This window comes from Cavia porcellus, unplaced genomic scaffold (genome assembly GCF_034190915.1).
Source record: "Cavia porcellus strain 051 isolate PalLab524CR breed Dunkin Hartley unplaced genomic scaffold, mCavPor4.1 scaffold_3, whole genome shotgun sequence".
Lineage (NCBI taxonomy): Eukaryota > Metazoa > Chordata > Mammalia > Rodentia > Caviidae > Cavia > Cavia porcellus.
The window spans coordinates 93,866,113-93,892,606 of record NW_026947486.1 but is presented as its reverse complement, the minus strand read 5'-3'; the positions used below and the strand labels follow the sequence as shown (position 1 = coordinate 93,892,606).

Here is a 26,494-nt window from a genome sequence, read left to right as displayed (position 1 = left end):
AGAGTCCTTAAATCATTTCTTTAATTTTTGTTGTCCTAATTCTTTTTCCTGATTATCTTTTACTGTGCCGTTATTCTATCCCTCTGTGTATCTGTCAGTAATCTGATTTTGCTAGAGGATTTTAGCATAAATTAGTGATGTGGAACCTTTCGGAGCTTTCAGTGATACAAACAGCCTGCTGCAGCATGTGCGCCATAGGATCCCCACGACTATTATAGGTGATGTTCTTTAACACTTCTAGCAGATGAAATGATATGAGTACAATAGCATCCAGACTTGTTGGCAAAATAAAGAATAGGCATGGTCATTCTACCCCTTAGCAATACCCTTTTACAATATATTCAAGTCCTCAGGACCTCTAAGATTTCCTTGTGTTTGCTTTTGAAGTCCATGCATTCTGTGTCTTTGTTCTAGCAATCCCCCTGGCACAATATGATCTCTTTTCCTCCATCTTCATTACTCATTGTTTAAGAACTGTCTCAAATGACTTAGCAAAGTAGTGACCCTGCCTAAGGAATTTGTCTTACCTTCTTACAGAATTAGTCTCTTTCTTTTCTTTTTAGAAAATATTTTTTCATTGACAAAATTATATATATTTAACAATGTGATGTTTTGATAAACATTTTGGAAAGAGTAAATTGAGCTAATTAACAAATTTGTTAGCTCACGTATTCATCTTTTTTTGTATTGAGAGAACTTTAAATGTACTCTTACTTTCAAGAATATATGCTATTAAGTGTGCTTGCTATGCTGTACTAGAGATCTCTTGAAAATACTCCTCCCATGTAATTGAAATTTTGTATCTCTTGACCAGTATCTCTCCTTATCTCCTTCACCCCACCCTCACAGCTCCTGTTAAATTTCATTCTACTCTATACTTTTGTGAGTACAACTGGTTTTTACTTCACATGTGCAATTTCTGTTTCTCTGCCCAAACTATTTCTGGGTTATATGTCCATTTATTTGTCTTTTTAAAAGTTTCTCTCATCAATGTTTCATTGTTTTTAGCATATGGGTCTTTCTTTTCCTTATTAAATTTATTACTAAGTATTATGGGTTGGTAGGTAAAGGACTGGTGACAAACCTATGGCACACATTCTGCACTGGGATGTTTGTATTATTGAAAGCTCTGAAAGTTTTATCATCACTGGTATAGGAAATGCCATTGGTTTCTGGATTTTTCTGGGATTTTTCTGGCAATGGGGATCAAACTCACAACCATGCACTTGCAAGGTAGTTGCTTATGCCAATGAGCTAAATCCCTGGGCCTCTGTTTTTTTTTTTTTTTTTTTTTTTTTTTTTTTTTTTTTTTTTTTGAATAGTTCATTATTGGTATATAAAATCTCTACTGATTTTTATTTTGTATCCTGCAATTTTATTGAAGTTTAAACAAGTTTTTTGATGCAATTTTTAACATTATATAAGATCCTGCAACTTATAGACAAGGACAATTTAAATTCTTCGTTTCCAACATGAGTGACTTATTTCTTTTTCTTTTTGTATGTGTTCTTATGTGTAGCTTAATTCCAATGTTTTCTTATTGGTTTTCTCTCTGGGTGATCTGTCTGCTGTGTAAAGTGGGACATTGAAGTTTTCTACTATTATTATATTATAATTGATACTCCCTTCAGATCTATTTATATTTGCTTTATATATTTAAGCCTTTGAAAGTTGATTTTTTCTCCTTACAGTTTTGTACTTTATTTCATGTGATATAAGTGTTAGCTACTCATTCTAGTTAGTTATTTTTATAATGTCTTAGTGTGTTTAATTTATAAGGTAAAATATCATAGGTATGTATATACTTAAATAGAAAAACATACATATATACATGCATATGTATATATATATATATTTTAAAAAAAAACCACATAAATGGTTTAATATTATCTGGAGCTTCAATAATCCACTAGGGATTTGAGACATATTACACTTACATGAGGGAGGATTACTCTACCCAAATGTGTCAGACACACTGGTATATGCTGGGACATTAAATTTATAGTCTTAAATGACAAGTATGACTCTTCAAGTTCAGGCTCTATTCTGGGAAAATAACTTTTTAAAACCTCAGCTTTATCATTTTAAAAGAAAATTAAATAAGACCTACTCCAATACCCAGAGTTATGAAAGATAAACATGAAGTGATTGGAAATAACTTTGTAAATATGAAATTATATAACATACCTTTGTACACCTTAAAGTCCTACTTAGTATTCAGTTTTCATTTTTCACTTCATGTGAAGTAGTTTAGTAATGAAGCCTTTTTCATCTTTGGACCCCATTAGGATATTTTAGCACCAAAACTATGAATCTGAAAAGTGATTGAATGCATTTGCCTAAAGCAAGCCTCTTAGTGAGTCCAGAAGCAGAGCTCAAGGTCTAAAAATAATAAAAATTACTTTTTAGTACCTCTTGCTGATTTGGAAAGACGTTTTTAAAATCTTTATCATACATTATTGGTATTTTAGCATTCTGTAGCCCAATCATTGCTATTTTCCACAAGAATTTATAGAAATATTTGTGCAACATTTAATTTAATTACTTTTGTTATTAAATAATGTTATTTATTTGACTTTTAAGTGGGATATGCTTTTTCAGTAAGTCAGAGATAGCAATTCCCTACTTAGTCACATATGGTCACATTAACAATGGTGCTATTCTTTAACACTAGAGAGGTTTGAATTAAATAAAAGTGTGCTATAGGCTGCTGGTGTGATATGTTGTAAATTTTTCTTCCTTCTGTACTAAAAGATAAATATCAGCCAAACTCTGTAGACGTGAATAACACTTTTATGGGTTCTTCATCTTTGGATGAAGGAATTGCAAGTTAAATAAAAGATCCGTATATCCTTTATTTAAATGATTATTTAAATGATGATGTGCTGTATGTTCATTCCATGTCCAGTGTGGTAAAGTAAATATCCCAGTGTATCTGCATGAATTCTACCAGTTTACCATGCCACTGAGTTGATGCACCACAGGTTATGAATTCAATCAAATTTCCTTTTCTTCTAATCTTCAGCTGCAATCAATAAATTGACATCACAAAATAGAACTTTTGTTTGGGTTTTGACATTGAAGTTTTTCCCAAATCAAAGGAAATAGTAACTCCATGTTCTCTGTCTAGCTTAGTTTCATATCTCTAAGTAAGTGAAAATAGGAGTGCTAGAAAATAAATGAGTAAGGGCTGGGATTTAGCTCAGTGGTGTAAGTGCGTGCCTGGCAAATGTGAGGTCATAAGTTTCATCTTTGAGAAAGAAAAAAAGAAAGAAAGAAAGAAAGAAAGAAAGAAAGAAAGAAAGAAAGAAAAGAAAAGAAAGAAAGAAAAAGAGAAAGAGAAAGAGAAAGAGAAAGAGAAAGGAAGAAAGAGAAAGTGGGATATCTTACTTTATTTTATGAGATATCTCCATACTGGTTATGCTAGATTATATTACCACCAACAATGTAAAAGACTTTTTTCTTCATGTCTTTACTAGTAATTTGTTTTCATTTTGTTTATTTGTTTTTGTATTTTTAAGAAATAATATTTTAAAGAGGGTAAAATTAAACACAACAAAACTGAACATAAACCATACTATATCCTGCTATTTCTGGAATATGTGTCTGTGCTCTCAAATCTAGTACAAGTAGACAAAGTGGAAAATAATATAATCAAACTAAACAGAGCAGTGAGAATAATGTGGATTTTAAATCCTGATACACTATTTTTTTTTATTTAAGAGGAAAAAGAGAAAAAAAACAAACCAAACCAAAGCGGCGTAAGGGTACACGCAATACAGAACTACAAAACAAAACAAAACAAACAATATCCTCTGCCTTCCTTTTTTTACACAGATCCTCTCACTTTCACAGGGTGCATTGTACATTTTGGGTCCTTCTGACACTTTTAGTTTTTACATTGGTGGGGGCAACCTGCTATTTACTTAAGTTGTTCCAAACCTTTTTATCTCTGGGCTTGATCTTAATTTGTATTCCTTTACCTACAAAGTCCCCAAGGTTTTCCTTTGTTATAGCTGACTAGTTCTCTACTACACAAAAGTATCATGTCTTTTCAACCTATCTGCAGGTCCTGGACAAGTTGCCCCTGTTTATCTCTGGTTCCCTGTCACATAGAGCATTGTTGTCTCATATTTGACTTTCAGTCCATGGATCCTCTTTCAGGTTAATTATATTTCCTATACAGAGCATCTTCGTGCACCCTGTCTCCTGATCTACTCTGGCTGTGTTTCTTTTTGTTAGTGTATCAGGGCCGTTTATGTTAGAGAGTATAACCAACCTTCTCTGCCTCATTTCTGCTATGCTATTTTTCTGCCATTCATTGTCTACTTTTATCCTTCATTTCACTGTCTGCCCAGTTTATTGAGACCTCTCTGCTACTGTTCCTGAAATTCTGGTGTTTTTTTTTTCTCTCTCTAGAATGTCCTTCAGTATTTTTCATAGGGTTGGATTGGTGGTCACAAAGGCCCCCAGTTCCTCTTTTTAATGGAAACATCTTATTTCTCCAGTCATTCTGAAAGACAGTTTTTCAGGGTACATCAATCTGGGTTGGAGGTAATTTTTTTTCAGGGCTTGAAATACTTTGCTCCAAGCTCTTCTTGATTTCATGATTTGTGTTGAGAAGACTGCGATGATTTTGATGGGTTTTCCTTTATTAGGTGATCTGTTTCTTTTTGCTGACATCTTTTAATATTCTGTTCTTGTGATGAATTTCTGGGATCTTGATTATTATATGTCTGGGTGTGGCTATATTTTGGTTGTAAGTGGCTGGACTTCTGGATGCCTCATACATCTGAATATCATTTCCTTTTCCTATGCTTGGGAAGTTTGCCTTAATTATTTCTGTGAATAGCCTTTGTATTTCCTTTTGGCTTACCCCTGCTTCTTCACTCACATTTTTTATTCTTAAGTTATAGATCCTCTTGTTGTCTTCTAGCCTTTGTATTGTTACTGCCTGTTTCCTTGTTATTTTTAAGAGATCTTTCTTTTTGGGTTCACACATTGCAAACCTCTCTTCAAGTTTTGTTAATCTATCTCTAGTTTCTTTCAGGTGATTTTGCCAGCTTTCATGGAGTTTTTAATTTCCTGGTAATCTCTTTGAATCTGTTTCATGTATTCTAGGGTTTTTTTTATATTCTTCATTGAATGTTTCTCTCCTTTTTTGTGTTCCTCCATTCTTCCTTCTGTGTATTCTTGAGAGGTATTTAACATTTCTTTTATTAATCTTCTTATATCTTTCTTTTCTTGTATCAAAATTTCATTTTTTAGTTTGTCTATGATGTCATGAAGATATTTCTTTATGTCAGCTGATACCGTGTCTGATATTGCATGTTTGCTGTCCTCAACCTCTTCTGTATTTACCTCTCCTGGACCATTTTCCCTGGATTGGTGGCTGAAGGCTTTTTCTTATTTCGTTCTCGTCATGTTTCTGTTTTCTTCCATACAGGTATATGGTGGAGGTCCCAGCCCCTTTCCGTATTGGTTATGGTTTATATAAAGTGTGCTGCCTAGCGATTTCTGCCCTCTCCAGTTTGCTGTTGGTTATTGAGGTACATGCAGGGGTGGTATAGGCTGCCCCCCCACTCTGAGCCAGTCAACCAGTGGGGGCCTTCACTTTAGTGTGTGCTGTGCGGAGGGAACCAGTTTGGGATGACTTTGGGGACAATTTCATCCCTGGCCATTGGGTCCTGACTAGGCGCATGACCCAGCCCAAGTAAATCCCACCAATCTTCTCTGGGCAGGAAACAACCAACTGGAGTTACTGCCATTCTTTGTTCAGGCCTGTCCTGCCCCAATACCAATATATCATCCAGTCAGTCATCCCTTTCCCATGGGAGGGTCAAATTCCGAGCACTCACTACAGGTTAGTGTAGGTCTCCACGCTGGCTCCGTTCTCCATTGGGCTTGTCAAGCCCCGACTTCAGCAGGACTGCGGCTCTGGTGGTGAGAGTGCTGTGATTGCAATTCTGAGCGGCTTCAATGAGAGCACCTTGATTGCGAGTCTCAGTGGCTCCTTTCTGTTTGGTTTCTTCCTGGGTTGAGAGAATCCATCTCCCTCTGTCTGATCTTCTCCAGGATGCTTTATTCTAGCATCTGAGTTGTCTCTCTCAGAGAGGTTCCCTATTTCATTGCTTACTTATCTACCATCTTTAGCTCCTCCCCTCTGTTTTTTTGTATTCTTTATAGTAGCCCTTCTGAGTGGGGTAAGATGGAATTTCTGAGTTGTTTTGATTTCCTTTTGCCTAATGGCTAAAGATCATGAGCATTTTTTCATTTTTTTTATCATTTGTACTTTTTCTTTTGAGAAGTGTCTATTCAGTTCATTTTCCTGTTTTTAATTGGGTCTTTGTTTTTCTTTAGTGCTTTATATAGTCTACATATCAGCCTTCTGTCAGAACTCTTTTCTAAGGGCACTGCTCCATTCATGAGGACAAACCCTCATTACATAATTGCCTCCTATAAAGGCCTTACTTCTTGATAGCATCATTTTGGAGGTTAGGTTTAATCTTATAAATTTAGGGTAGGGAGAAGACACACACACATTCAGATGATAGTAAGTAGGGAGGATCAATTTTTACTATTAACTGTAAGATATCTGGCAAATGTTAAGTTTGTGTGCCAGGAAGGATTCCTTTTGGTGGAGGTGAGAAGTTGAATCTGGATCTAAGTAGAGTAGCTATAAAAGGAAGGCCATTGTAAACTCACATGAATTATAAAAATAAGAACATCTATTAATTTTTTTTATATACAGGCCTGGCTATGTTAACAAATAAGAAGGAATAAAGTTTTAAAGCAAAATCAAAGCGAAGCACTTCAGATGCATGCAATGCAACAAATCCCCTACAGCCAAAGTATATGTATTGAGAGGTAAATCTGATTCTTAATTCCTAAAGGACAATTGATCAATATACCATTATACCAGTGTTCCAAGAATATTGATTCATAATAAACCAACTCATCATCCCTTAAAGGAAAAAGAGACTTCAGTTTAGTTGTCAATCATCTCTTTCAGTTTTCAGGACCTCTACAAAGATTAATGACACCATTGGGTGTCCTAGGCAAGGGAAATAATTGAATGTTAAGGCAGTTTGCTAAAAATGATCCTAGTGCCAAAGTTTGGCCTTCCTTCCCTCTCCCCATACCTAAAAATGAGAACATGAAACTAACTGAAATTTTGCGTTTAACACACTATAAACTGGTGATGGACATAACAGTTGAGATTTAAGTCAGGAATTCATTTTCTGGTTTGTGCATCATCTAGAACCTTGGTATATTTTATTCTCCATTTTGCTATGTGACTATTGGTAATTTTACTCCTAATTCTTTTACAAAAGGATAGTTAAGGAAGAAATAGGAGACTATTACTTTACCACCCAATTTTGCTACCTGTTACTGTTCTCATGAAGACTTAAATGAGGAAGAAGGCAGAAACTATGAACCAAAATGAGAGACTTGAGGTCTATATAAATTTAATTTTCTTCACAATTTCTATTCCTTGTGAAAAGGTTAACTGTATATCCTTTGAAAGATTTTCTCACAAAGGAGGAAAACCAGCCCTTTGAACAGCTGAAGTGCTAAAAATTTTGTACTTTAGTAATTTGTATAATTGCATGATGCTAGGAGATATACTATAGCAAACAGCTTCCATTGGTTCCCTAGGGAAGGACAGATTAAAGTATTCAATGCTGTATTTTCAATAATATACTATGAATTTTTTGATGATGATCAATATTTTTTATTTTTCTAAATTACCTTTAACAAATTCATCATTCATTAACAGCCTCATATTTATTTGACCTCTCCCACAGTTATCCTATCTCCTATGTGCAATCCCTTATGCTAGAAAAATCCATTTTCTTGGTCCCAAGCTAATTATTTTGGGATAATTAAGCTACCTAAGTTTTTTTCTGGCCTCTTTATCATTTCTAGGTCTAATTATGTGATTATGCATGTTTTTGATAGGTAAAAGATTTCACTATGTGTAAATCAACTTGGATCGCAAGAGGCTATACTCTGATTGATCTAGGATGCAATCACTAAAGCTGACATTTATTGTAAGAAATTTTATGTGTGTATACTAGCTTATGGTTTACCTATGGTGAGTAAAAAAGATTCTAAATCCTTAGAAAACTCAACTAAAAAATCCCAGGTAGTTTTCAAGAAAAAAAGGTAAGGAAGATGAACAAATGTATATTAATAAAATATTTTGAAACAAGTATTGGGCAAATCTTTATGTGTAATTAAATAATAAATAACAATAAAAGTCAAAATACCTTCAGTTTTTAAAACATTGACTTTTTTAAATAATATATGAATCTAACAAATATTTTGTATCAAATATTATGAAGCTCATATTCTTATACTTTAGGGGAAATCTAGAAAGCATAGAAATCCAGTGGCCATGGCCTCATTTCTTGTGAATAAAAGACATGTAATGGCATATCCAGCTTCATTCTTTCAAAATAAAAAGAATTCTAATACAGATAAAATATCTGTACTATTGTTTTTGTTTACTTAAGTTCCACGTTTTGGGGATTAAATTCAGTATAAAAGGATTGCAGTTAAGACTCTATCTGCTTGAAAAAAGTCTCTTTCAGGGTTGCTGGCTTAACTTGATTGTTTCCTCACTTCTTGTTTATAAGAAATAATTTCTAAATAATTAAGCTATAGTATAAACTAAGGCAACAGATTAATTCATCATGACTCCAGTAAAAATACAACTCTTAAAAGTGAAATTTCTTTAAAATAATGCAACTTTTCTGTTGATTGACTAGGGATCCTAGTAGAATGGTTTATCCTTAGAGTGGTGGTTGGGATATCAACTCTGCTACTGGTTTGCTGTGGAACTTTTAAGTCACCTTAGACACTCTGACCTTTAGAATTCTATATTTTAGCTGCATTGTCATGCCTTCTGTTTACCTTATAAGGTAGCTATGAGGTGGATACGAAAGAGAGCTGGAAATATAGCAATCTCTGAATGTTATTATTATTATTATTATTGGGTTTTTTTATTTTAGAAAGGATAAAACAATAAAATCAATCAAAACAGACTTTTGTAAGATATACAGGCCTAAAAACATTACAAAATCTACAGTAGTTACCATGCCTTTTGATGTTGTTAAAAAATAGAATCAAACATCTATTTAGTGATGGCAGTAAATAAATGTTCCTACTTTTGCAGCTGCTTCCTATTTATCTGCATTTTGTGTATAAACCTCAACTTCTCACTGAATCAAACAAGATAATACATTTAGTAATATAGTTCACCTGTATGCTGAAGGGCAGAAGCAACCATTAAAAAAAATGTAGCTTGCAAGAGGATATCTAGAAAGCAGCAACAGATATATTACCATTTTGAGTCAAATCACTTTGTTGACCACCAGGCTCAATGGCAGCAATCTCAGGTGGGAAAACTGTAGTCATTATCCAAAGGTCATACTTGATAAGCAGATGCTGCTATTTCTTTCCCTAACTCCCATATGTCTGGAGGTACATGTAGGGAGCAAAGGGAGCTGGAACTCTCACTGTTAGAAAAGTGTTTCAGTGATTTTCTACAAACAGAACTGGCTATACTGTGTATGAAGTGACAGGAGCCTCTGTCTTCAAGGAGTTCTTACTCTGAGGCAGTAAGCAGCTAGAGCTTTAGGCAGAATCCACACGATCTTGTTGCTTACCTCAAGGTAGGCATTCCATAAATGTCATTTGAATGATTAGATAAATGAATGGGTGGACAGACCTGTAATGAATGAACACTGACCTTTGAAAGTTAATTCCTTGAAGTTTCCATTTTGAAAAGCAGAGGTGACAGCTTGAAAGAAAACACTTAGCAATGTAACACGGAGTCAGATAACTATTTCTCCTTAAATACCTGATATTCAAATCAACGATGAAGAGTGAATTTATCATTTTTATTAATATGTATAGAAAAACAAAACATCTCGGCAGTGTGAGAAAATGAAAGAGTAAATAAGATCCATAATGTGAAACAGATATCATGAAATGGAAAGGAAATGTTCAAAAGGAAAGAGAAACTAGGATGGGGGAAAGGAGAAAAAGAAGGGAAAAGCAATACATATGTATATACACATATGTATGTATATATGTTAGGATAGTTATATTAATAATTTCTCTTAGTTCATTGAAAAGAAAGGTTTGTGCTAATATTGTTTGGACACTCAAATGCCTATATCTTATACTCTCATTTAACTAATTTAACTAATATGTTAGCTAAATAATTTAACTAATTTAAAGATAACAATATGTAATGAATTAACCATTTTTACCCTCCTATCATTTCATTTTGAAATTTTATTTTATAGTTTTTCTCTTTAAAATAACAAAAAGAAAACAAAATAAAACTAAGAATTCTATATCTTTTATGTGAAATTACATTCCAATTTACTGTATTAGGAAACTATAAATTATATTGAGTAGTTTATCATATATTTAATTGATTTGTTTCCTATCAAGACATCTTGGAGGTAATGTTTATACTTTCTGTTTCATCAGTGGTAAACCATGCATCAGTAAAAACAATTCTCCCAATGAAATCCCACAGATGAGGTAAAGTACTACAGAAGGAAAGATTTTTAGCCAGAAGCTATGAATTGCAGCTTCTTCACACCTTCATGTTATGTGCTTGGGGAAATCACTGATACTCCTTGGAGATGCAGTTTTCTCATCTACAAACCAAAAACATTAATCTTTTCCTCCACTGTAGGGATATTTTATTTTATTTTATTTTATTTTATTTTATTTTATTTCATTTCATTTTGATACCAGGAATCAAACTCAGGACCATGTGCTTTCCAGGCAGGTACTTATTCCATTGAGCTATATCCCTGGCCCTGTAGGAATACTTTAGAAGCACCTGAAAAGCTATACTATTCTGTAATAATGTCAGATATTGTTAGTCCAAGAATTAGAAATAATATGTCAGTGCTCCAAGACTGTTTTCTGGCATTCTGGTATAGAAGGTGGCATACAATACCTGATTTTTGGTTATGATCCTAAGAACATACAATTTAAAGACAGTTGTGTAAACGATTTCTCAAAGTTACCTTTAAGTATATGACATGGAGGTTGCATAGGTTGTAAAGTACAGTTTTAGACTCTATTTAGATCATACTACTAATCTGAAGTTATTTCTAGACTTAGTTTATATCTCTTAATCCAGATGACATATGCAATGTGTTGCTGTGGTTTAAAATGAACAGAATGTTAACCCAGGGCCTTGTACATGCTAGGACAATGCTTTACTACTGAGCCAAACCTCCAGGCCCTCTCCTAGAATTTGAGATTCAGTGAAGTTATTAGAAACTTTGCTTTAACATCACTTTTACTAAATGATAAAATGACCATTTCAATTTGAAAGATTATTATCCTTTCAAACAGAAATCAATTTACTATCCTCTAAAATTTAACTATACTTAAGAGCACTAGGAAACCTATAGTCATTTGCCATGTACTAGATGGAGTTGTAAAAGGCTCATATCAGCTTGTAACTGAAGCACATTCCTATCTCCAAGAGGGAAGACAACTATCAAGAATGAGCTTTAAAAAGAAGATATTTTGTAGCTGTATTAAAATAGAAAACATAAGCTGATTAGGCAAAGTTCCAAAGATTCATTAGTTTATTAAAGTATATTGAAATGAATGTTTGAGAGATTTAAATAAATTAACCTTTAATGAGTACCCAGGGGCCAAGGAAAAAGAATGACAGAGGATTAGGTGTGTTTTGTCTGATTGTCGCATAATGTACACTGATTAGTTTTTTTCTGAATGCTTATTGCTGTATAACAATACTAATAAATAAAAAGATTGAATTTAAAATATCTCTAGATTATAATTGTTGCCTACTCTTATGTGTATACAAATATCATGCTTGGTTTTAATAGCAGTCCCTATAACTTTGGCAGAGAAAGACAGGAATTTTGGTCATTGCATCATTACATTTTGAAATGTCTCATGTGAGCAATGCTTTGGTCAATTAGAGTAATTCATTTCTACTGTACTGGACATGTTTTTAGCATTTTAGCATTAGATTCTAGTTCTGAGTTCTGATAATACCTAGTTCTAAATATTAATTGATGGGAAGTTATTTAGAAGATATTTGGTATTTAAACACATTTAAACAACATTTTCCCACTCTTCTTTTCAAGGGCAGATTTGGAGTTAGCAGCATTCTTAAGGAGGCCTTTTATTTGTAGCAGTATTGGAAATGCTTAACCTGTTCTCCTGGAAGAAAAAAAAAACATAAGCTTGTAATTATACTTTGCCTTATTTTCCTCAAGACTTTGTTTTTGCCAGTAAGCCTTCAAATATCTTGCTCCAAAAGGGAAATCCTGAAAACATCATAACCTGAGTAAATTATGTCTAACATTTATGCCCCGTAGCCAGTAGTTTCCTCCATGTTGTAGGCAATGAATATATGAAATTGCCTTCCAAGTTTATCTGGTTTTAACTTTAAAAATGACTTGGGCAGTGAATATTCATTTGCTGGCCTGAAATGAAAAAGCCATTTAGAGCCATAGTTCTCACTCCTGGTTGCATATTTGAACCCCCTGGTAGCTTTTAAAAACTGAATGTTTTAAATCCTAACTGAATAAATGGGAATTTCTGGGTGTAGGGCCCAAATATTAATATGTTTGAAAAATTCCCAGGTGATTTCAATATGTAGCTAAGAAGGAAATCATGCCTTAAAAACTCAGTCTCCTCTGGGACACTCCTAACAAAGCTATGAGATCAGGGAGTAAGTTGAGGCAGGCAAGTAGCTGGCAAAAAATCTAAAGAATATGGGACCTACTTTAGGCTTTTCACAGAAAACCACATTTAGGTCACACGTGTGAAAGAAAACAATTGCTTTTTAGACACCCAAAAGAAAGACTTTAGTACTAGAGTTGGTTTCCTTGCACTATAGCTATATGGCTGTGATTGGCATCTGCCCAGGAGGCCAGGCACCTTGGCTGGGTTTTCAGAGCTTTAGCTCATTGTTATTGTTTCCTCCTTTCCCCATCATCACAAGCAAGTAGCAATTTCCATGAAATTCCAACCCTGTAAATTTACCAAATCTATGTCCAGTGGATATTTGCAAAAGCCAGGGCTCTAAAATATAATAACAGAACAGCCTCAATGGAGGGTGGCAATGGATTCAAATAGGAAATAAAAATGAATATTATCTTGTAAAAGTGAGTACACTTTGGTTTTTGAGACTCATTAAGAGACCCCGTGGACATTAGTCAGATTAAGATATCTAGGTCTTTGTTTATCTATAGATTTTAAAGACACTTTTGGAAAGTTGATACTGTATGCTTTTATAGTCTGAATTTGTCTGGTACAACTGTTTCTTCTGTTGTTGAAAAAAATTAGACTTTACTTTTGCTGCCTCTGGGTCCCTAGGACACTTGGTGCTAAGACCCAAAATGTAAAAAGTGAAAAATGAAAGATAGATAATAGGAAGTAGAAATGGGAAGATGAACAAGAGATGAGAAGATGACGGGCTTGGGAAAAATAATTGAAGAAAAAATGGAAACAAAACTTTTGCAAATGGGAAGCAGACCACAAATTGCAAGAAGTGGAGGACAAAGAATGAAGATGTGTTATGTACATGTACTACTCTCCATGATAACTGTGTGTGTACTAATAAAAAACAATGACCAAAAGAATCTATACAGTGTTTAAGACCTATCTTCCGGAATATAACATGATTGTAACTCCCATAGAATGCTGTTTTGCTGCAGATACACTGTTAAGTTGGAAATGTTCATGGGATTGAATTTGACTATGGCATACTGTTTAACTCAATCCATCACTGTGCAGTCTCCTAGGAGCTCTGATTTGCTCTGTCGGTTGTCTCAGAGCATCTTCCTGAAATGAATTTACTTTAAAGTTAAAGATGATTAGAGTGCCTCTTCTTCTGGAGACAATTGCATTGCTATATTCTTTGGCAGGGGGGAAAACAACATAGCATTAATTTTTCCAAGCTTTCTTTGAGTATTGTTAAAAGGAGAATTGTCAGCTTAATCCAACATACTATAATAACAAAAAGACAACTGCTATTAAAATGCAAGTTTTTTCTAATAAGAACACTTTGAGGAATTGTTTGGAAGGAGGAGAGAAGGAAGAAGGATAAAGGGAGAAAGCAATCTATTAAGTGTTCCTGACCTTCAAAGACACTTTTGTCACCAAATGCTGTAGACTAAATAAACCAAGCCTGAGACATATTATTAAAATGTTTTTTACTGTCCTTAGCCCAATGGTATTGTTATCCTGCCTCTTAAACCATTATTTTTTTTTCCTGGATGAATTTGTATTTTCTGACAGGTTTTGTTAAGAATATATTAGAAAGGTCAAGTGTAAGCTATTTTCTGGTGTTTCCAGGCTGCCATGGTAAATAGAGATTGGAAACGTTTTATTTTTTAACATAGTTCAGTGGATATGCCTTCAATGGACTGTGCTTTTTCATAAATGAAAGCCCGCATACTTTGTAGTTTTTTTTAAGACCAGTTTAAAGTGTAGTCATCTTGAGCTCTTCTCTTCCCCTCAACTCTCAGATTCTATCAGACACTAATTCTAGATGATCCTGTTTCAAGAATGTCTCAAAAATCCATTTTTTCCATTCTACTTCCACTCTCTTGGTTCATGTTACTGTCAACTCTGACTGTATCACTGTGGCTTTCTCCTAATTTGTCTCTGCCTCAGATGCCTTCTCACCTCCAATGTAGTCTGTATCCTTCTATTAGGGTGACTTTTCTAAGGCATAGGTCAGATATGACATTTCTCCATCTAGAACATACACACACAAATGCACACATGTATGTGTGCACACACACATTCAGAGTGAATTCTGAAGTCCTGTAATAATTTCTGTGATAAAAAGGCTCTGTGTACTATTGTGGAGAGGGCCTTTGAGTTAGGGAAACCTTTACTGAACAGGTGACATCTGAGTAAGGTTCTGAAGCATGAGTAAATTCCTCCCGTTGAAAAAAGGGAAAATTGTATTTCACATAGAGGGAAATATACAGAAGCTCAGAAAAATGAAAGCACATAGCATGTTTGACGACTTTTGAGAAGTTTGTCATAAATGAAGCTAAGAAAATGTAAGGGAAATGATACAAGGTAAAGCTGAGGGAAAATAATAGGAGATAACTTGCTGCTTTCATTTCTGCTTGTGATCTCCTTAAAGAAAGAAACTGTCTCATCAAATCCTAAAATCCTCAGGCTTGGACATGCTTACAGAACTGTTTGCTTGAACTGGATAAATAAGGAGAGACTATCAGTCAGTACTAATTCCTTGACCTGTTCATTCCAGTGTGTATTGAATGCCTCTATTAGACTTCAGGCTTGAACAAAGTTAAGGCCTACTTATTCTTTTATACAACAGTATTGGGAAGACTTGTCTTAAACATTGATTAGTTCGTTTTGCAGGCTTTTCCCTTTACAGTCATGCCCTGTATCCTAGGACCAGATTATAGCTTTACATTCATGCTATCTTCTCTGGGAACAGATTATAGCTTTCTCAATAGTGGATTTGAGTTTAGTGCTGTCAGGGACTTCTCCAAAGGAATTAGATCACTTGTCAATACCCCATATTGATAGGCCTGAGGTAAAGTTGTTATAGGGGAACTAAGTATCTATGAAGATGCATTAACATACTACAGGAATCTCTTTCTTCTCCTGTGTTTTTAATTCCACAGTTCACAGTGAGAGCTGTTGATCATACATTTTTGAAAAACTAATCTATATAGTGATCAAAAATAAGGAAATAATAAGTATATCTCTAGAGCATTAATAATACAATATAGCAAAATTAATGGGGTGGGCGTAAGGAGGCAGGATAGAAATTTTGACATGCAAGTGAAGGCTTACTGTAGTATGTAGTTCTATCTTTACAGAATGCTAAATCACAGACTCATCATTGGTTAATTAGAAGGTAATTAAAATTATAGCACAGTGATTGGATAGTTAATGAAGGCTAAATAAATGAAGAAAGAAAATCTGATGAAATTATTGTGTACATTTTGGGAAAAGCAAATATACAGATGTTATTCAGGCAGTATATTAGTCTTAAAGGATATAAATATCTTTATAGCATTAATTGATAAAATTAACCCTCCATAGACCAAAAGTGTTCCAGCTTTCACTCTCACCTTCAAAGCATTTACACTAAAATGCAGATTTATCTGACAGCATTTCAATTTTCACTTACATCATGTGAAATTATTTGCTGAACCTTGTTTACAACTTATTTACTGCATTTTAAGAATTTATTAGCAGAAATAGATGTTCATTGAATGTTGTAACTATTCCTACTGAAAGGTCTGGCTCAGCCTAGGCTCCTGACCAGATCTAGCTGACAAGTTAGTTTTGAAAACCACTGGAGTGGTTTCTACAGAGAACTGTGCTTCCTTTTGATAATTGCCTCAGCTTTATGAAATCAATCAGCCTGAAGGGAAGACCTCATTACAGATCTGACAAGATAGACTCCAATTTCAATACCAGAACGACTCTTTGTCCTCGGGCTCTGAAATTTTTAATTATTTATTTTATTGAATGAGAAACACCCATAGTACCTCTGGACACATTCTCAGGCAAGTACTTAACAGATAACCTAATGGTCAGTGTGTTAGGATCCTGCACTTTTCCTGTCACTCAGGTGGAAAATTGGTCAACAGAAAATTCAGTATGGCTTAGAGCCAGCTCAAAGCAGGCACTGATAAATCACTGTCTCTCTAATCCTCCCCACCTCTGACGATGAGAAAGAAACAATAGTTGCTATAACTGTTCCCAAGGCTAAGCTACAGCAAAATAAAGATTTCTCTTTTCAGTTCCCTCTGAAGACTGCCAGACTTTATCCTAAGGAAAATGATAGATTGCTCCTCTACCATCTGTCACTGTTTTATCAAATCAACATTTTTTGAACCTTGTTTTCATTGAGGAATGTGATTTTGCTGTGTTTCCAAACCCTTAAATTGTACAGGGGAAAATAGTTCTGATGCTTTCTTCTTCTTGAAGTTGAAAATATGTATTTTGCTTTCATACTCACAGAACTAAAACACTTTTAGAAATTCAGTTCAAACTTTTCTCAAATAACTCATTTTTACCAGGCTTGAAGATAGCCACACTGGATAAACACAGAGTGTAGGAAAACATGGATTTAGAGAAATGGTCTTTCTCCATCCCAACTCCAGTGTCACTGGTAGCAGTACTCCAATAGTGTAGCACCCGGTTTGAACTAGTATTCAAACTTTGAAAGGAGGTATTTCACTTACAAGCAGAAACTGTCATACTTTTGTGCTGGAAAGTTCAAGACAGTGACAAATATTGTCTCCTATCTTAAACATAGTCCAGGCAAAGAACAATCACTATTTCCCGCATTGTTTATGAATGATTTATCTTAATGGCTATGCATTATCTAGAAGAAAAAAATGCCTTATAAGAGGAATGCAAAGTGAACATCTTCCAAGCCATATATAGTATGTAGTCTGGACTCATAAGGAGCCACACTATCTCAATGTTCCTATTTCATTTTTGAGGCAAATTCATTTACTTTCCTCCCTTCCCTATAAGGGGAGACATTATCATCCCCACTATACAATGCAGAAGCTTCTGAGATCAAATGACCTTTTATATACCTTGTAAGTAGCACATTTAGTAAGGGACATACCTAATAAGTGGCAAATGAGGATTTGAATCTAAGTCTGGTGCTAGAGCAGCACTATCCAGTAGAACTTTCTGTGATGATTGAAATGTTTTACATCTATGCTGTCCAGTATGACAGCAGCTAGCTACCAGTAGTTATCAAGCACTTGAAACGTGAGTAGTACAAATGAACTTTTTACTTTAAACCATTTTAATTCATTTAAATGTAAATTTAAATGACTACTTGTGGATGTTGTATTATAAATATATCTAGAAATTGGCTTTTCTTGAGTAGTTTGTAAAGTAGGATTTGTAATTTGGTGCACATGGAACTATTAACAGACAATCCATATATGGATACTTTTTGTAGTGTTCTTATATAAAGGTTTTAGTCAATGGAAAAACTGTTTTGTCCAGAAAGGACAGAAAAGGTATACAGAGACAAAGTATATTCACTTTCTTTTGCTATGACCAAATAGCTGAACTAATCAATTTAGAAGCAGGAAAGATTTACTTGGCTCACAGTTTTAGAAGTTTCAGTCCGTAGTTATAGGGTTTGTTCATTTGGGCTTGTGGCAAAGCAGAACATCATAGCACAGAATACATAGTAGAGCAAAGCTGCTCTTTTTATGATCAGGAACCAAAGAGAGAAAGCGAGGAAGGATCCTGAGTTCCACTAGTCCCTTCCGGGTCACAACATCAGTAATTGAACTTGCCCTAGGCTCCACCTCCTAAAAGTTCCATTACTTTCCAGTAGCACTACCAGCAGCTTTAACATATGAGCCTGTAGAGGACATTTCAGATCCAAACCATAAGACAAAGTTAAGGGTAAAGTGTGTGATAGTCTTATTACCACTCCTCAAAGAATCTTTAAGAATCTTAGGATAGAGAAAAAATGCTAAAAGATCCTCAAAACTTTATCTCCTTCCCTTCATGACTGCTCCTAGAAACAGATTGGTAGGTTTGTGGTGTAGACAACACAATTACTTTACCGAAAGTTTAATATAAATTTCTGGAGTTCTTATGTTGCTAGACACAGTACCATACCAGGCATCCTGGAGGAAGATGACTTAAATGACTGAATATGAAGTATGTGCTCAAGGAGCTTACAACTTAGTAGGGGAAAGAGGTAAGGTAGGAGAGAAAGGAGGATAAAACAAAATAACCAAAGAAATAAAATGCAAGGCATGTTCTAAAATACATAGAGAAGATACAGATTAAGATTTAAGGAGAATTAGAATACAGCCAAAAACCTAAGTTCTTTTTTCTATTGCTGATTAGCTGTGTGACCTTGGGAAATTTACTTCAGAGCTGTAAATTTCCCATTCTTTGTAATAAAACAGGCATAATAACCACAAAATAAAACCAAGGGATACTGTATATATCTGTGGTATTGTTAACACAGCAAATGGTGGTATCCCTAGTGAGTGGTGACTCTTGCCCATTGCTAAGTGTATGTTGGGTTTGATAGAGATAAACAAGAAAAATATCATCGTGAAGCTAATAGCCTGAGATTTACCCTGAAACAAGGGTTGTTGTGATGTGTTTTGTTTGTTTTATTTTGCATTACTGGAGATTGAACCGAGGATCTGCACACTGAGCTACATCCCCACCCCTTTTTGAAATTTATTTTTATTCGGGAAAGCGTATTAATAAATCACTAAGTTGCTCGGAGTGGACTTAAATGATAATATTTTATAAGTTGGATATCAACTTTTTGAGGCACAATAGTGCATGCCTGTAATCCTAGCTACTTGGAAGGTTGAGGTAAAAAGATTAAAAGATTAAGCCCAGACTGGGCAGTTTAGCAAGAGCATATTTCAAAATAAAAGTTTCTTAAGAAAGGTTGGAGATATAACTTAGTGGTACAGCACACTTGAGTTTCACCCCCACTACTGGGGGGATAAAAGGCAGATTGAAAAGCACTTTGCACCAAAGGTATGGAATAGGGAAGTACTAGATGGATTTGAATGCAAAAAGTACCAAAGTGAGATACCCACACCAGCCAAATCAACAGCATCTGTAAACTTGTCAGAAAAACAGGCCACAACTCAGACTTACTGAATATGAATCTGCATTTTAACAAGATCCCCAGTTAACACATCAACATTAAAATGTCTGAAAAGTTTTGACATAGATTGTAAGCTAGGGCTGGGCATAATAACAAGAGACAAAGCTTAAAATGGAGCTTTTTTAGTGATGAACTTCAGTGCCTTGACCAAGTAGTGTGGGGAATTACTAAAAGTAGATTGAAAGATCACACACTGCCAGTGAAAACTTCTCTGTCACCTGTTTCACACCTGGAAAAAGGTGGCTGAAGCCTAAATTTTGCTCTGGGAGTTTTTATATTCACTGCCACTCAAGCAAGTCCCTTAGTAGAAAAGGACTTTTGCCCTTCCCTTTCTCATCCCTTTCCCATTACTTTTACTCACTAATTAATCTTTCACAATTGCCCTTGATTTACCTAAACCAGTGATATATAATATTGGATTCACAAAATTGACGAAATAGGTTTCATTTGTTTGATAGGAGTTAAGACTTGAAACTGAGAAATGTTCAGTTGTTTTGACTACTAACCCTTCGGCTAATGAGTGGACTTGCAGTCCAGCTGTTTTAAACATTATGACTATTTCCTCTGAACTACAAAAGACATGGCTGGATAATGGCGAGCTGCAAATGTGTATTCAGAGGTTTTCAGGCCTGTATGGAGGAAAGAGGGAGGGTGAACAAAAGTGAAGAGGAAATTCTAGAAATGGACAAATCCTACAAAAGCACCTACCAATATCTTAAGGGCCTGTGCACTATCTCAATCTTATTTTCCCAAAAGTTTTAAATAAAAACTAACTTGGAGACACTTTCCTACCATGATACAGTCCAATATATGATTTAAAACTAAAGTCATATAGAAAATAAGATTCAGGTTAAGTTTGTTTTATAGATAAATTAGCTAGAATATTATTGCCAAAATTTAATATTCATTTTTGAGCATCAGTTACTGTCTGGAGGTTGCTGCCTTTAATTTTCTCAGGATTTTGACCATTTTAAAATTTAAAAAATATTATTATTTTACAGTCCTGGGGGTTGAGCCCTCATGCTCTTTGCATTGAACTATATCCCCAGCCCTTTTTGTTTGGGTTTTACTGTCTCAATTGAAACAGTTGTTTAAATTGTCCAGGCTGGACTCGAACTTAGGATCCTCTTGCTTCAAACACCTATAGTGCTGGTATTATATCCATGTGGCACCACACCAGGCCAAATATTGATTTATTGATCTATTGATTGATTTTTAAAATTTTAATCTTTATTTTTATTAGTACATGTTTGCTAACTATTTGCTTTTAAACAGAACTAATCCAGAGAAGAAAGAATTGTATCTCTTTGTGCTATGGCTATGGAGTCTATGGGCCACAGCTGCACATAAGATGGCATGGATCCATAGGGTCAAATTTCAGTCCTATACCCTGGGACAATCATTAAAAATATTAGTTTGCATCATGAAGATTGGTCCTAATTTGGCCTGATATTGGAAAGCCCAGGAAAGTAAATTGTGATAGTAACTTTTATTGCAGCTGGACATAAAGAAATCATTGATCTTCTTTCACAAGAATCATGAAAATTCTTCAGTGTATTCTACAAATCCCAGGGATCATTTGCATGTGTATCATAGGCATCATTGCATATGAATTTCTTGACCTGCAGATTGGAGTATTTACTGAGAATCACACATCATTCTGAGATGTTTGACCCCCTGCTTCCATTGGATGAGAAATGTCATTCCCCAAGGACCATTCCCCCAGCCTTCGCCAATATGCATACTTTCTAAAGAGGCCTCATGTGTGCTACGATGTCAGATAATCTGTGGTTTGACAGGACGTGAAATAACAGCTGGTCAGCTGTCTACACTAGTCAAATTGGTTTTAGACAAGATTACATTATCACATGGATTTGTTTGATTGTGAGCATAAGATATAGAAATAGCAAGAAATGTATAACACTAATGTTTCTTATCTGTCTGTATTTTTATCAGTTTGTGCTTCTGTATAGACAAACTAAATTTTGTGGGCTTGGGGGGATAAGATGTGATGGAAAAGAATGATCATGGTACAAAATTTTATTAAGTTTATTCTCAGAAATAAGAGCAGGGGCTTAGGGAAATGTGTAAGACTAGAAAACTTCTGACTTTATTCTGTTAGTGTCCTTTCCTTCTCATTTGTTTTTCTTGCAGTGATTATCAGTAGAATCGTTTAAAAGTTAGAAATCTCATGTGTTCATTCTGGGGACAATAAGCGTGATAATTCAGTAAAATGCATTCTATACCAGTGGCAGTATAGGGAAAATTTAAAGAATGCTTCCAAATAGCACAGGTGGTAGTTTTTAAAAGGGGAAGAAGCTGGGTGTGCTGGCGCATGCCTGTAATCCCAGTATTCAGGAGGCTGAGGCAGGAGGATCCTTGAGAATTCAAGACCAACACAGGCTACAAAGTGAGCTCAAGGCCAGCCTGAACTGCATAGCAAGACCTTGTCTCGGAATGACCAAACAACAACAACAACAACAAAAAAAAAAAAAAAAAAAAAAAAAAAAAAAAAAAAAACAGTGAAAAGAGCTAAGTACCTGGGAGCCTGGCAAGAAATGGACCTTAGGCAAAGAAGTGCCCCGAGATTAAGACCTGTTAGGAACTCTATAGATTCCTAAATTACACAGAAAAATGAACTGAAAATAAATAACCTCAAAAGTTCTTTCAAATCTAGTATTTTCCAGTTCATCACATCTAGTAGAAACTGGTAAGAATTGCTTCCATCAGAGATTTAAAGATAAATTCTGTATTTTGGGTAAGAATTATAATATGATAATAGGGTCTGGGGATTTAGCTCAGCAGCATAAGCACCTGCCTGGCAAGTACAAGGTCATGAGTTCGATCCCCGGTACTACAAAAGAAAAAAAAAGAATAATAATATGATAATTGCTTGTATTTTATGTTTATGTCATCATTGTAATTTTACCAACAAGAATTCTTGGCATTAAAGTGATTGTTTTCTTTGTGGGGTTTAAATAATTTTAATGGTGCATTTTAATTAAAATAATATTTGTCATAGATCATAAACACATAAAAGTGAAGAGATCCTTTATATATATTTATTTATTTATTGTTGTTGGTTTATTTGGTGCTGTCTTGGGGGGGGTTGTACTTTGCTATCCCTGTAACCCTTGCTCTTAAATTATAAATCTTTGCAGACTCTGTTGGGTCCTGGATAATGTAAAATGTGGATTTGTGTTTAAATTGATCAGCTGAGTGAGATGTTTTTCTCTCCTTGTTAGGAAATCTTAACCAACAAAAAGCAAGGTTGAGATGTTGCACTAAATTGCCAGGGCCTTGAAGGTGAATACAAAGAAAGTGCTTGAAATTTACATTTTCTTCAGTGTCAGAAAGATCTGTACATTATTTTAGGAATAAAATTCCAAAGTCACTCACATTGTCATCTGGGACCAAGTAAAGAGCATACAAAATTATAGTCAGACATAAATGAATATGTTTAATTCAACAGATTTTTTCCCCTGAATTTATTCAACTTTTACAAAAAGTTACAAACAGCAATGAAAAGATTCATTGAGCAATGTAGGATACACCTTCACATCAGAGCAAATTGTTGCTAGTACAGATCAATCTCTTCTTACTATACATCAATAATTCAAGAAATTAAAAATGGAAATTCAATCTTATAATAGTATTAGTTAATAATTATTGACCCTGTCATATCCAGCTGCAGCACTCAGATTGTTCTCTGGATAGCTCACCTGGCTCACTCTAAAAGCAAACAGAAATGATGGTAGCCTGGGTAATAGCAAGAAGTGGGAGAAAAGGATTGTGTCTCAGACAGTACTGTGTGCATGTGTGTTTGTGTATGTGTGTACCCATGTATACAGATCAATTGAACATCTACTATGTGTTAGATGTGTCGCACAATTTTCTACATACCTCATTTAATATATTTAACAGTCCCATAAGTTAAGTACTATTATTAGCCTCCTTTTATTGGCCATGGCTTTGAAGCACTGTAAGATCCTCAGTCAACTACGTAGTAAAGCAGGAAAATGGACTAATATATTATTCTGTAAAATTATCACATGCAAGGTAAAATAAAGACTTTTATGATTAACAGTCACTAATCAGAACCTAAAGCCTGAGCTTTATAGTCAGCACCTAATCCATCCTACAGTATAATACTCAAATGATGGAGATGCATTTAAAATCTAATTATTTTTAAGTAATATTTCTATAATCGGCAACAGAACTTTTCAGTGATGGCACTAATGCTTGATTATCAACTGCCGACTCTTTATTCTAATTACATGGGTTAATTTAATGAGTCATCTACTCCAGCTCATTGAAGATGAATTCATTCATTCAACATTCACTATTACATGGTGCTAGACACAAGGGATATAGCTGTGGCGGAGTAAAGGGAGGAAGAGATATCCTCCTTAGAAAAAATTACAAGCTTATAGGTATAGTTTGTTTTAATTCTGTAATTCTAAGAATTATTGTAACCATGTATTTGTTAATCTTTGCAGGAACCATGTTTGCAGTTTTATCATTCCAGTTTATACATTATAAAACTAAGACTAAAATTGGGGCTGGAGGTTTAGCTCAGTGGCATAAGCGCCTGCCTTGCAAGCAGGCAGTCGTGAGTTCGATCCCTGGTACCAATAAAAACGAAAGAGAAGAAAAAAAAAAAAAAAAACTAAGACTAAAATTACACGACTTACCAAAAACTAGCTAGTAAAACACCTTGATTTTGAAACTGTCAGGCTCTTTCTACTATACCACTCTATCTTCATGAAACTTGTGTTGATCACTAGGATATTGTGGAAAGAAATGCCAAGGGAAGTTTGGGAGCAGTACACTAATCATATTTGGGTCTGAGATTATTCAAGTGCATCTTTATTTGTGGATAATGTAAAAAAATCTAGTATTCTCTGAAAATAGAATCTATTGTGTTATCAATATTTTCTAATACTCAGTTCTAGTCATGTTAGAGATTTAATAGGACACAGATGTGATGCAGTGAATAGTTGACTTAAAATATAGAATCAAGGTTTATTATTTTTTTTAGTTATTCACATGATGGAAAAAATGGGTGTTTGGTAAATGATTAAGTGTTCAAAGAACATTTAATGGATGTGTTCAAAGTAGAGTATGCTTACTGATGAAATAGTACTTCTTATGTGGACTGAAAAATATCAGCTAGTGGACACACTTTATTTAAAATAATAGTCTGAAGTCATTTGGTTAGAATCTTAACATTCATGTTACTGAAATTTGGTTGACCTTTTACTAACTGGATTCCAAGCTTTTTATTGATATTTTTATACATTACCTCAAGAATTATACAGCTAATGGCTACAGAAAAATGGGGTTTAAAGAATCAATCATATCAGGCTAACCTGATTTCCCTTTTGATAGGACTAGAAAACTAGTGGATAAAAGACTTAAAATAGATGTTTTTAGTTAGGGCTTTAACAAAGATTTTTTTTTTTGTCTTTTTCTTTTTTATCGGTACCGGGGATCAAACTTACGACTGCCTGCTTGCAAGGCAGGTGCTTATTCCACTGAGTTAAATCCCCAGCCCCAACAAAGATTTTGATTCTACATTTTATGAAGTTCTAATTGAAACACTTGAAATTCCAGGTACTGCTGCCAGTGGAGTAAGCAACTGTCTTTATTCATTCCAGACTGAATTACATAAGATTTGGAGGATTTGGAGAGTAGAAAATGCCTTTTTCCTTTTTATATGATGTCACAGTGCCTAGTAAAGTGACCATGCTATTAACAGCATTTGAAGAGATCAGATTAATACCACTCAAACCTGGGTCATAACTCCCTATCACTTCAGCAATTAAATAATGAACTTAAGATGTCTCTGTCTTTGTTTTCTTTTCTCATTTGGCATGGCATTATGGTTTCCTCTTTTTTTTTATAAGACTTTTCATTGGCAGTAACTTTGATACTGAGACAGTCTAATGATTGTATCTGCATCAGTTCAACAAATCTTGTAATAAAATAACTGGAAAATTTAGGGGATAAACCAAGTAATACAAACTCAAAGAAAGGAAGAGTGGATACTCCCACTGGCATCTTAAAGAAGATCTTTTCTTTTTCTTTTCTTTTCTTTTCTTTTCTTAGAAACTGGCTCTGTTGCTCAGGCTGGCCTTTGACTCCTAGGCTCAAGCAATACTCCTGCATCAGCCTCCCAATTATCTGGGACAACAGACACATGCTGCTGTACTCAGCTAGTCCTTTCTTTTTAAAGGAAGTATTTAGAAAACAACTGCTAGCTTGTGGCCAAAGATGTTAAGTTCCCACAGTAACAGGAAGGAATGATAAAACAACTTTCTTATATTTTAATTCTATACTTATAAGCCAGATCTGTAAAAATTTCAGAGGGCAAGTGTCTTTAAGGAATTCACCTATTATACCTAGGCACTGAAGACCTAAAAGGTTTTCAACTAGTGGCTCATGTAAGAAATCTGGAGATGACCCCGTCCTTAATGGAGTCTGGACTTTGGCTTTCTTTTTCTTCTTTAGGATTGAACCAGCTGCCCTTTGACCCTGCCAACAACAACGAGCCCCTGCAGTTTGGTAGTGCCAGTGGCCCTCTGGTCACAGAAGGCCTCATTGAAAATGGAGGGGACTCAAGCAAGAAAAGAAAGAGAACAAATGCTCCTTCAGGTAAGATAGGTGATAAAATAGCGTCTTTAGACAGTGCTGTTTAGTCAACATTTTCCCTGAGTCTAGTATGGTGTGTACTATGCTAGGACTTGTAGGAACTAAAGAAGTAAAAGTTCCTTGTCTTCA

At 34.8% G+C, this 26,494-nt stretch overlaps 1 protein-coding gene across 5 annotated transcripts in view; it reads left to right on the top strand.

Annotated features, from left to right (window-relative positions):
• The window catches only part of Enox2 (ecto-NOX disulfide-thiol exchanger 2), a 290,611-nt gene that overhangs the window by 87,863 nt on the left and 176,254 nt on the right, over positions 1–26,494 (top strand). For 4 of the 5 annotated variants that reach the window (XM_063246421.1, XM_063246424.1, XM_063246420.1 and 1 more), the window contains exon 2: positions 26,225–26,368. The exons of the other annotated variant lie outside the window; for it this stretch is intronic. Coding sequence is in view for 2 of the 4 variants with exons in the window: in XM_063246424.1 (XP_063102494.1) it covers positions 26,225–26,368 (144 nt within the window). In the remaining 2 variants the exon portion in view is untranslated. The remainder of the gene's footprint in view (positions 1–26,224; positions 26,369–26,494) is intronic. 5 annotated transcript variants of the gene reach the window in all.